At 46.9% G+C, this 12,156-nt stretch overlaps 2 protein-coding genes across 2 annotated transcripts in view; one reads left to right on the forward strand and one right to left on the reverse strand.

Moving 5' to 3' along the window:
- Positions 1-10,797, forward strand: part of LOC115541991 (piezo-type mechanosensitive ion channel component 2) — a 21,151-nt gene extending 10,354 nt beyond the window's left edge. The window contains exons 16-29 of the mRNA XM_030354034.1: positions 333-521; positions 993-1,185; positions 1,639-1,765; positions 2,650-2,797; positions 3,267-3,481; positions 3,974-4,132; positions 4,675-4,822; positions 5,199-5,387; positions 5,642-5,734; positions 6,325-6,494; positions 6,887-7,003; positions 7,889-7,968; positions 8,422-8,647; positions 9,445-10,797. Coding sequence (XP_030209894.1) covers positions 333-521; positions 993-1,185; positions 1,639-1,765; positions 2,650-2,797; positions 3,267-3,481; positions 3,974-4,132; positions 4,675-4,822; positions 5,199-5,387; positions 5,642-5,734; positions 6,325-6,494; positions 6,887-7,003; positions 7,889-7,968; positions 8,422-8,647; positions 9,445-9,700 — 2,310 coding nt within the window. The 3' untranslated portion in view covers positions 9,701-10,797. The remainder of the gene's footprint in view (positions 1-332; positions 522-992; positions 1,186-1,638; positions 1,766-2,649; positions 2,798-3,266; positions 3,482-3,973; positions 4,133-4,674; positions 4,823-5,198; positions 5,388-5,641; positions 5,735-6,324; positions 6,495-6,886; positions 7,004-7,888; positions 7,969-8,421; positions 8,648-9,444) is intronic.
- A 99-nt stretch (positions 10,798-10,896) lies between these two features.
- atp5f1e (ATP synthase F1 subunit epsilon) lies at positions 10,897-11,976 on the reverse strand. Its single transcript, XM_030363836.1, has 3 exons — positions 11,843-11,976; positions 11,379-11,509; positions 10,897-11,088 (listed from the first exon to the last, which is right to left on the reverse strand). The coding sequence occupies exons 1-2, from the start codon at positions 11,872-11,874 to the stop codon at positions 11,383-11,385; spliced, it is 159 nt and encodes a 52-aa protein (XP_030219696.1). The 5' UTR covers positions 11,875-11,976; the 3' UTR covers positions 10,897-11,088; positions 11,379-11,382.
- Positions 11,977-12,156: the final 180 nt, after the last annotated feature.

Consider the following 12,156-nt stretch of genomic DNA (forward strand, 5'->3'; position numbering starts at 1 on the left):
GTTACAGATGTTACCCATCAAAGCCTCTTCTAAATGACCGACTAGTCCAAAAAGTCAGTAGTATTGCCAGTCAATAGGAGGCAGTGGAAGGTGCTTTCCAAGATTGTAGTGCATATGCCGGGGATACCCCATATGGATACAACGTGGTATTGCTTGGGGCTTTACCCACAATGCACCTCGCTGGACCTCAGTGACCCTATAGCTTTGATTACCCAGAATCCCCCTGGCCTCCGAACCTGACATTATCTGTTAGTGTCGTAATCTGGTTTAATCTGTGGCCGAGCCGTGTCCTGACTGCGTCACCCCCCCCCCACCCCCCGCTGTGCCCTCAGCTGACAGTGGTGGTGAAGTACTTCTTCCAGTTCGGCTTCTTCCCATGGACGACGTCGTCGTACCGCGGCATCAACGCCGACCGGCCTTTCGCCATGCCCAACATCATCGGCGTGGAGAAGAAGGACGGCTACGTGCTCTTCGACCTCATCCAGCTCCTCGCGCTCTTCTTCCACCGCTCCATCCTCAAGGTACCGGGTTCGATCCCCGCTGAACCGCGTCCCCTGAAGGCAGCGTTTAGAGGGGGGGCAGTTTAGGACGTACATTTGTCAGAAGAAAGTGAAACAATTATCTCTGCCTGTACGGTGAGGATGTTCATAGAACCAAGTGCCGAGCACTAACCATCACTAGGTTAACCCGTTCCCCGTGCGTAACAGGGATAGTTAGGATAAGATGCTACACGTTGCTGAGTACTATTAATCACCTGCTAATCATCTGATTCAAAACTAAATACTATCGTCATGGTAACCTGGTAACACGGAATCTATAAGAAATCAGTATTGATTAGAAAAAAAGATACATATCTAAGAATTATACAGGGATGATGTTGACTTAATCCACACGGTGAGGTTGTCCTGAACAATGGCCGACGATAACAACAACAACGTAGAAGGCGTGGAAGCGCGGTGTCTGATGAGGTCCGTGCGCCGTCCCTCCCGCAGTGCCACGGCCTCTGGGACAACAAGGAGGTGGAGATGCCCGACTTCTTCAAGAAGATGCAGAAGAAGGTGGAGAAGAAGAAGCAGACGGGCAACGCGGAGCGGGCGGGCGACCAGGGCGGTGGGGGGGGGGGGCGACGGCGCCGGCTGGGGTCCCTCTTCCGCCGCCGGCCGAAGGACGCCGGGGGTTCCAGCGGTGAGTAGTACCCCCCGACGCGGTCTGGGGTAATAAGACGGTCTTTATAGCCCTTCTAAATCGGTTTCAAATTTAAAAATACGGTATGAAAACATAGTTTTAAAATCATATTTTAGCGTACGTTGTTGATTATGTGACTGTTTGGTGTGTTGTGCTGTAGTGTAGTGTAGTGTAGTGTAGTGTAGTGTGGTGTAGTTTAGGCCCAAACCCATTTCTACCCCTTACCCCTTCCCCTTACCCCTTCAAATCAAGGGGGAGGGGTGTACTAGTGAGATCAACGCTTTTTACATCCCGTTGAATAAGCTTTCCTGTTCAATCATCCCAATCCGTCTCGGCTGATGGTTTGTTATAAAAACAGCGAGATCACATTTTCCACTCTTAACAACCAAAGGCCACGTGCACAATCAACCATGGGCGACAAAGTAAAGTTCTGCATGTGCTTCCTCCCTGGAGAGGGGAAGCCGAAGAAGCAGCCGACCAAGAAGAAGCGCTCCCACAAGGCCCCGCTGACCCGGAAGCAGAGGATGAGGCAGCAGATCAGCAAGAGGATGCTGATGGTGAAGGCCGGCGTCGTGGAAGTGTACGTCCATGCTGCTGTTTCTTTGTAAAAGGGTCGATGTTACACCACCAGGTGGGAGTGTGATTAGCCACGTCAAGCCGTTTGAAAATCTGCCTTTTCCTGTGTTTTAGTGGCAACACAAGTGGGCGTGTCCACCTAGATGTGCGCTGGATAGATCTAATGACCTACCGAGTGGACCATAGAAAACGTTGCTGATCTATCCATCGTACATCTAGGTGGACCCTGAAACCCAGGGAAGAAGCCAATTTTCAAATGGATCATAATGGCTAATCACGCTCACACCTGGTGGTGTAATATCACCCCTTTAAGATCTTTGTGTTTGGGCCTTTTTGGATTTATTGTCTGTCAAATTGTTTCTGTTTAGTGTAATCTTATGTCACGTCATTATGGGTATATTCCTCAGCCTGAGCTTGTCTTTCATAAATAAATACAATGCAAAAAAAACTTAAAAGTTAAAAACCAAACACAGAAATATGAACATGTGAAACAGGGCCATCTTTGGTCTAATGTTTTATAACCGCTTTTTCTGATGACTAAAATCTTGCCGGGTGAGAATGGTGACTTTGTGAAGAGAGTGATAACATAGGTACCGATATAAAGGGAAGCAACACATATCACAGTGTGTGTAGCTTGCTTAGCTCTCTCTCTCTCTCTCTCTCTCTCTCTCTCTTACTCTCTCTCTCTCTCTCTCTCTCTCTCTCTCTCTCTCTCTCTCTCTCTCTCTCTCTCTCTCTCTCTCTCTCTCTCTCTCTTTCTCTCTCTCTCTCTCTCTCTCTCTCTCTCTCTCTCTCTCTCTCTCTGTTCACCTGTAAGACTAGACTATGTAAGACTTGTTGTAATCCGTAAGACGTCCAAATGACCCATTTTGTTCTTTGTCCCCACAGCGCTCTGAACATCTACCTACCCATCAGGCAGTTCTTCTATGACATCATCCACCCGGAGTACAGCCCAGTGTGTGACGTCTACGCCCTCATGTTCCTGATCGACGTCGTCAACTTCATCGTCACCATATATGGTCACGGGGCCTTCGGGGTAAAGTGCAACTCTTACCTTCAAGTCTCTTCTTTTCTCTATACATTCAGCATATAAAGCGTAGAGTAGACTCATGAGCACACACTAGTGGTCAGAGATAAGGTATGTATCTTTTAATTGAGAGGAAAATTCAGCTTAAAAACGAATTGATCCCTTGAATTGATCTCCAATCAAGGGGATCAATTGAATTGATCTCCAATCAAGGGGATCAATTGAATTGATCTCCAATCAATTCAATACAAATCGTCCAACATGCAACAACATATCTTGATAATGCATATTAACATACAAAACCACTTGACACATAAACTGCACGTCCCAAACCGGTCACATTTTCAACGTGACGATCCAACGTCAAACCCGTTTTTGGGGGTCAAAACGGCCGACGCCGTTGCCGTCGGCGACTTGGTTTGACCGTGACGGTGGCCTAGTGTCCGAGGGCGTGAACGATTGCACTGGCTTCCCCCAGAAATACAGCGGTGCGGTGGACTTCACGGAGTCGTTGTCGGAGGACACGGTGCCCGAGGCCTTCCTGGTGATGCTGCTGCTGCAGTTCGGCACCATGATCGTGGACCGCGCGCTCTACCTCAAGAAGTCCCTGCTGGGAAAGTGCGTGTTCCAGGTGGCGCTGGTGTTCGGGATCCACTTCTGGATGTTCTTCATCCTGCCCGGGGTCACCGAAAGGTCAGGGGGCGGACCTTCATTCATTCATTCATTCATTCGTTCATTCGTTCATTTATGCATTTATGCATTCGTTCATTTATTCATTCATTAGTTTGTTCATCCATTAATTAATTTGTTCGTTCATTCATTCATTCATTCATTCGGACATTCGTTCATTAAATCGTTCATTAATTCATTACTTTATTCATTCGTTTAATTCATACTCTGTGGCCTCAACGGGTCGACCATGGTTGTGTTAACACTGGCTGGGTTGGGGGTTTGACTCCCATTGGGGCGATCCATTGCTAAGAATGTAAGCACTCACGCTATTTGAAAGCACTCAAAGCATCCACCGATCTAATCAGGAACAGCCATTCCTGTAGCCTGTGTTTCCCTCGCGGTTTGGTTGTTTGGGTGGGTTTCTCTTTACGAGGCTGGCTCTGTGTCTGTGAATGTATGAAAACATTCTCTAACCTTTGTGGAGGATTCTCGCTGAAACATTTCCTCCAACAGGAGGTTCAACAAGAATCCCATCGCCCAGCTGTGGTACTTTGTCAAGTGCATCTACTTCGGACTGTCGGCCTACCAGATCAAGTGTGGCTACCCCAACAGTGTCCTGGGCAACTTCCTCACCAAGAACTACAACTACATCAACCTCTTCCTCTTCCAAGGGTACTGCGAGCTTGTTCAATCCCAGGGGTTCATTGATAGGAAGATCGTTATCTGCTCAATGTTTACAGCGTGTAACTAGTAAATACATAAAAACACCCACATCGTGTGGTTGTATTTATACTGCACACCATGCCTGATATGAAGATAATGGAATACTACAATCAACGTGAAATCTGTACTAGTTTAGATTCAAATGTATTCGTTTTATCGTCGATATTTTTAATAATTTTTGTTCTATCTTCCCCTTTCGATTTTTATAATCAAATTCCTCCAAATTTCTCCCTTCTCTCTCTTTTCAACTCCTATCCTGTTCACTCTTCTCCTGTCCTCTTCTCTCCCCCCACCCCTCGACTCCCCTTCTCTCCTCCGTACCCCTCCCTCTCCTCTCCTCCTCTCCTCTCCTCTCCTCTCCTCTCCTCTCCTCTCCTCCCCTCTCCTCCCCGCCTCCCCTCCTCTCCCCACTCCAATCATCTCCTCCTCCTCTCCCCCCCCCCCCTCCCCTCTCCTCTCCCTCTCCTCCCCCCCCCCCCCCCTCTCCTCAGGTTCCGGATGGTTCCGTTCCTCACGGAGCTGCGGGCGGTGATGGACTGGGTCTGGACCGACACCACGCTGTCCCTCTCCAGCTGGATCTGCGTCGACGACATCTACGCCAACATCTTCATCCTCAAGTGCGGGAGAGAGTCGGATAAGGTGAGTTGTGAGGGTTTCACAATGTCTTACCGAACATCGGAATGGTGAATAGGTATATTGATCAGTTACCACTGAATCAATAGTCGAGGTTTAATAACATGCTGAGATAATTGACATCATAATGCTGTGAATTGAAATATTGTATTGGCAAGTTTATTCCAGTATCCACTGGGTTGTGTTTTAGTATTACAGTATTGACTGTGCAGCCTTGTATCACACTAAAGTATTTCTGTTAAATATCATGTCAATTTAAACAGAGTACTTTACATAAAAGTATAACGAGTATAGCTCTGTCCTCATCGTCAGTCCAGACGCGTCTCCTGCTTTGCACGGTGATGAGTGAGAATCAAAGTATTGATCCTTCGTCCACTTCCAGAAGTACCCCCGCGTCCTCGGGCAGAAGAGGAAGAGGCTGGTGAAGTACGGCATGGGCGGCTTCATCATCTTCGCTCTCATCAGCATCATCTGGTTCCCGCTCCTCTTCATGTCATTGGTCAAGTCCGCGGCCGGGGTGACCAATCAGCCACTAGACGTCTCCCTCCAGCTCAGCATAGCAGGATATGAGGTCAGGATGAGGCTGTCATTGCTTACAGGATGCATCACATAGTTTGAAAGATGTAACCAGTTATTTTACAAAGTCCACTTAATTGCATCTTCTCAGATGATCTTTTTTAGTAAAAAGTCCAAAAAGAATTCAAGGTCTATATTTTACTGTTGTAACTCTCAATTCTCATTCTAACCCTATAGATTGTTAATCATGTGACTCATCCTGTTGGTGTCGTCATTCTGTAACATATCGTGGTGTTTGTGTGATCCTAGCCTCTGTTCTCAATGAGCGCCCAGGAACAGAACCTGGTGCCGTACAAAGAACCGGACTTTGTGCGACTCACCAACATTTACGCGACGCATCCAGTAAGACCTGATTTAACCCCTAATCCTAACCCTAACCCTAAACCGGTCCCTAACCCTCCTCCCTAACCACAGTCCTTAACCCGGGCCCTAACCCAACACAGGGCAGTTTCTCCGTGTAATGGACACAAACAGTGCTTAGCAGGGCCTGCTATATATATATTATTTAATATAATATATTTAAAGTTGTTTTGTATTATTTATTATTCAAACAGATCACTAGAGGGTGAAACCTAACCAAATTACAATAATGACAATAGTCAAATTGCTGAGCTTTTCTAAATGTAAAACTGCATTATGACAAATACATTGATACTCCAATGCTTTTACTAATGGAACTTGATTATGCTTTTATGTCTCTCTCTCTCTCTCTCTCTCTCTCTCTCTCTCTCTCTCTCTCTCTCTCTCTCTCTCTCTCTCTCTCTCTCTCTCTCTCTCTCTCTCTCTCCCTCTCTCTCTCTCTCTCTCTCTCTCCCCCTCTCTCTCTCTCTCTCTCTCTCTGTCTCTCTCTCTCTCTCTCTCTCTCTCTCTCTCTCTCTCTCTCTCTCTCTCTCTCTCCCTCTCCCCCTCTCTCTCTCCCCCCCCCCCCCCAGGCCTCCATGCAGTTCATCATGAACTACGAGGCGGAGGACATGGTGCTCGCTAAGATCAAGAGCGACGCCAGCCTCATGTGGACCATCAGCCCCGCCAGCCGCGAGGCCATGATCCGCGAGCTCAGTAGCTCCCCCTACTTCTACATGACCCTGCGATGGACCCTCCTCAGGTCAGAGGTCACTGGTGTTAGTTGTTGTTGTTGTATTTGTGAAGCGCAACAGTACAGTGTGTTTGGAATGTTGAGAGAAGATGGTGTTTTGGTTATAGTGCTATGCCTCTTGATGAGCAATGATATAGGATTTTATATATGTACATAATTAAAGTGTTAAGGAAGTGTATGTACACACTATGTACGTACAAACTATAAGGTGCTCCACAATTTAGAATGACGCAAAGGTGCCATGACGATTTCAGCCACTAGTGGGCGACAACAACACAGGATTGGCGCAAATCATCTCTGAAAACCACATCGTGTGCGGTGTGAAACAAAAGGGGCAACCTGAATAATCTTTTGTCCCCCTTCCTTCATAGATGTGTGACTGTCTCTTCTCTTGTCCACAGGAATGCGACTCTGTCCGAGACCGTGGAGTCGATCGGGGAGCACACGGTGAAGTATCTGAACAGCACCCTGAGAGACAGTATCGTTCAGATGCTCAAAGGATCCAGCCAGGAGCCCGTGTGAGTGCCCACAGAGGGTTAACCTTTGACCTCAGTCGTATCATTCACCTTTGACCTCAGTCATTTTTAGAACCTTTTCAAAGGGTTAAGTTCTTTTTTTTATGATCTAAGATTACTTGAAGAGTAATTACATAAATCGAATTGTTGGTATTCAGGTAGAGAACAGCTGCTTTATACAAATAAGCATGATGACTGCACCTTTAAAGGGGACCTATCATGCTTTTTCGACTTTTATGCCCTATAAACGTTGTTATAATGATTGATAGTCATGTTTAACCATACTAAAGTGTCAAATAATGACGTACATGCATTTCGACGTATTCCCTGCTAACAGTCTGGGGTGGCTGTGCAGTGTGCAGAGCGCTAAACACTTGGGACAACGTTTGTGATTCACTTCACATTTCCGGGAAATCATCTACGTAGAGGCACTCCTGCCGCGCCCCCATATGCCTGGTCAAATCTGCCCGCGCGCGTGCGCGCTTCAAGGAAGGTAACCAATCACAACGCAGTTGGGTTGGCAGGAGGGGGGCGAGGGGGCGGAGAAGGACGAAACCGAGCGTTGACAGAGAAGGCTGAAAGCGCCCAGATGAGAGGAAGAGTTTCCCGAAAATCGACATAGTTTTTTGTGTATGGTTAAACATGACTATCAATCATTATAACAACGTTTATTGGTCATAAAAGTCGAAAAGCATAATAGGTCCCCTTTAAGAGAAACAATGAGTTTATAAAAAGTCCACAGCCCACATTTTAACACTTAAGTTACATTATTTCAAAAGCACAATTTTAAATATGGTGATGCTTGGTAAATTATTAATGGATGTTAGGTAAAGGGTTTAATTGAGTGTGTTTCAGCATTAACCTTTGCAGTGCCGTTGTGTCGTTCAGGATCATTCAGTCCCTTCTGCCAAAGTTCATCAGGGGGCCCAAAGGGGTCGAATCCAAGATGGCCACCAGGTTGAAAGTCGGTGGGTTGTTTTTCTCATTTGCTCAGGATGCATTCACACAAACACCCAAAGATGATTTTAAAGCTCCCAGGGCATGCCACCCTGGTGTCAGTGTGATTAGCCGTTACAATCCGTTTTGGAAATCCGCCCCTTAGGACATCACAGGTGGGCGTGTCCCCCTAGATGTGTGCTGGATAGATCAGTCTAACAGCCTACCCAGTGGACCGTAGCAAACGTTGCTCATCTATCCGTCACACATCTAGGTGGACACGCCCACCTGTGATGTCATAAGGGGCAGATTTCCAAAACGGCTTTGAAACGGCTAATCAGCCCACACCTGGTGGCATGCCACGGGACCTTTAAATAACCCATTTGTGATTTCTAGTGTTTATTACTATTTCTGCAAGAGGAAGAAGTGTTATCCTTCTCATCCTGCTAAACCAAATGGCCTCATCCTCTCTGTCGTTCCCCCAGAGCACTCCGAGCGGCCTGACGACTACCAGACGCTGGGCTTCTTCCGGCCGCTGTCGCTCCGCCTGCAGCGGGTGAACGGCAGCCAGGAGAAGGCGGACCAGTGGTGGCGCGTGGAGGAGTGCGTGCCGGGGCCCGACCTCTCCGCCCGCGACTGCAAGGGCATCGAGATGGTGGTGATCAACGAGAAGGTCAGCCCCTCCAGCCTGGGCTTCCTGGCCGGTCACGGGTGGGTAGCCGGCGGTCACAGGGGGAATACAGTTCCCCTGGTTCATAATACACACTGGTTTCTTATTTGGTAGCCCACAGGAAAGTGTACATATACATCTTTATCTATCTCTATTTCTATATCTATATCTATAAAGATATGTCGCCATGAAGGACAGTGCAGTGGCTGGGGTGTTCAACTCACAGGCAAACATGTACTGGGGTCAATCCCTCATGTCCAGCCAAACCTTTAGACACACTGTGTATGTCTAAAGGAGCCAAGATATCCAACCGCGTACCTGATATCGTCTTATCTACTGTGACCAGGATTTTGGCGGTATTATACTGTATATAATATAATATATAGACGTATACAAACATCCACCCTCCTCCAACCCTCTGCCTCTCCTCCCTCCCTCCCCCCTCCTCTCCTCTCGTCCCTCCCTCTCCTCTCTCTCCCCTCCCTCTCCTCCTTCTCCTCCTCCCTCTCCTCTCTCTCCCCTCCCTCTCCTCTCTCCCTCTCCTCTCTCTCCCTCTCCTCCTCCCTCCCCTCCCTCTCCTCCTTCTCCCCTCCCTCTCCTCTCTCTCCCCTCCCTGTTCTCCTCTCTCTCCTCTCTCTCCTCCCTCTCCTCCCTCCCTCTCCTCTCTCTCCTTCTCTCCCTCCTCCTCCTCTCCCTCTCCTCTCCTCCTCCTCCTCGTCCCTCTCCTCTCTCCTCCTCCTCCCTCTCCTCTCTCTCCTCCTCCTCCCTCTCCTCTCTCTCCTCCTCCTCCCTCTCTCCTCTCCTCCTCCTCGTCCCTCTCGTCCCTCTCGTCCCTCAGCATCGTGGGGCTGTACATGTCCGTGGTCCTGGTGGTGGGCAAGTTCATCCGGGAGTCCTTCAGCGGCATCTCCCGCTCCATCATGTATGAGGAGCTGCCCTGCGTGGACCGCGTGCTCAAGTTGTGCACCGACATCTTCGTGGTGCGCGAGACGGGCGAGATGGAGCTTGAGGAGATCATGTGTGAGAAGCTCATCTTCCTCTACCGCTCGCCAGAGACCATGATCAAGATGACACGCGAGAGGGAAGACAGCTGAGAGTGTGGCGTCGGTGGTGGGGTGTTGAGGAAGTAATTGCAGCCTCGCAGGAGTCCCTGATTTAGTCCTCGCCGTGGCAACGAGGACGTCTGACAGTGAGGGGCCAGTGTGTAACGGTGGTTGAGCAGTGTTTTTTATGGGTTGAAGCTTTATTTCAGATGACTTTTAAGGGCACAACCTGTGGATTAAAATAAATGGGGCTACCTCTTAACATTAGGCCCACCTAGCACTGACGAGGGTCAAATTAAGCCACCGAGATGCCCTGAAGATGGTGGTCATCTTCAACAGCATGCCATGTAAGGAAGTATTACGTTATTAATTATAAATTATGGTGTTCATCAAATCAAATGTTTCATTGTCTATACAGGGATTAGATCCACCACAAATGTCACTCTTTAAATTTAAAATAACTTATTAGATTGTATGTTCTCATACCAAACATAACTGCAAATAACGTTGTGAATGTTGAATGTCTGCCTAAGAGCTCCATTTGGAAGTCGTTGGTATGGTTGATTTCTTCTATTAAAATGTGAGATTGTCATGTACTGGAAAAAACAGATACCATGACACTGCAATAGTTTGTATATAATTGTATCATTGGACCAACCGAATACGTCTCAGTTTGAGGTCAGTCCTCTTGAGTTTCTATTCAGTGCTCCAATTTATTGTCATAGTGTAGAGTGTTTACTGCCTCATGCCCTTAACCAGAATTAAGTTAGACCACGCTCTGCAAAGGAAATCTTAAGATTGCTTGGTACCGGCTGGACGACCAATACATATTGTACTGTAATAGAAAGCACAGAAAAGTTCATTAAGCGACAGCCGATGTTTAACCATTTTTCCCACCACGGCACAATGCATGCCTTTCAGGGTTGTCGACCGTTTATACAAATGTACATTTTTCACACGTTGACCATCCTACCTTGTGCTCTGAAGGAGAAGTGAAATCAAACAGAACCCCGTCTTCCCGTTTGGAGAGGACTTCATCCGCTTACGATTTCTGACCCATGATGTAAATACCATTTTCCTATTTGGTACATCAAACTGCTGCCTCCAAGAAAGTACTTGTTTAATTTGTATTGAAATAAAATCTTGAATGACCTACAAAGCCTCACGTGATTAGTTTTTCTTCTGTGGATTGTGAAGGACGCATGCCACAAAAGGTGTCTCGCAAAAAATACAACTTCACAAGAATATCCACTTCCATATATTTAATACATTTTCTTCAGTTACAAATGAAAGCAGGTGGATGGCGCCTCCAGTTGGGGTTTCTGGACCCTCAAGCCCTCATCGTGATGTCGTCCATCTTCATCCAATAACAGAGAATCTGGCCTGGGTATGACTGACCATTTCCATGCCTGCAACACAAACTATCTACACCATGGTCTCTGAAAAGAAAGCAAAATGAAGAAAAACATTCATATTCTATGCAAAGTTTGACGTGTAATCATACTGCCTGATTTATTTCACAGTAGAGTCATCAAAATCAGCATCTCCAGTAGTTTGGGTTCAGGATACCATAGACATCAAAGATCAATAGTGGTGCATGGAAACAATTATCCTAATTCAGTCAGTTTCCTCTGCGAGTTTAGAACAATTAGCATTAAATAGACTTATGTACGTCCCTCGATAAGGGATTCGATCATTTGAAGAATATTATCACACTGCTTATACTTACTTAATTATACAGCGACTTTGGGTTTGACGACTTTGACGGTCGACTCGGCGGCCTTCAGCGCTGCCTCCCTTAGCGTGGGCTTCAGCGCAGCGCGGACTGCGCTTGCGCAGATCGCTGAGAAGCGAATGTAGCTAAATGGTAGAGGACGGTCAAGAACATTAGCGAACGATGCGTAAATTGCCTGATCATTGTACATCAAACATGTTATAATTAATTGACGAATACTACAATATATCTTCAGGCAACGAATGTACAGATTTACATTGAACGCAATGTCCCATTCAGCCATGGGCTGGAGGCTAGCCATTGCTATCAGGCTAGCTGTCAGGCTACAGGACGATTTACACAAACGAACTTGCTCGACAGCGCATAGTCAATATTCATTTAAACGCCATACACACATTCAAAACAGTAAACAAGTGAAACGCATTGATTAAAATACAGGTTGTCTGCGTTATATTTACTTAATGCCGGCTTGTCTCCAGTATGCAACCATCTTGCCTGTGTTGTGGCTTCAAGGACAGGTCGGATATGTACGTCTTGGCGTCACGTCTCTGTTCCGCCGTACGTAAGGTTTTTAAATGACCAATCAGAAGGGAGGATTCAAGATTGACTCTACTATGGTCCCGCCCACACCAACCAAGGACTTTATTACGTTACATAAAAATCTAAAACTTTTTTGTTTCAACTGGATATAAATGGAAATACACGAGGCATTTCTTTGTTTGTTTAGTTCTTTGATAAGTCATTAGGCCATGCTCATGCCATGGAAAGTTGA

This window comes from Gadus morhua, chromosome 1 (assembly GCF_902167405.1).
Source record: "Gadus morhua chromosome 1, gadMor3.0, whole genome shotgun sequence".
Classification (NCBI taxonomy): Eukaryota; Metazoa; Chordata; class Actinopteri; order Gadiformes; family Gadidae; genus Gadus; species Gadus morhua.

Excerpts from the sequence above, each read along its gene's own strand:
- atp5f1e (XM_030363836.1), bottom strand. The coding sequence starts at position 11,874 with ATGGTTGCATACTGGAGACAAGCCGGCATTAA. Across the intron at positions 11,510-11,842 it reads TGGAGACAAGCCGGCATTAA|CTACATTCGCTTCTCAGCGA; the intron begins GTAAATATAACG and ends TCTACCATTTAG.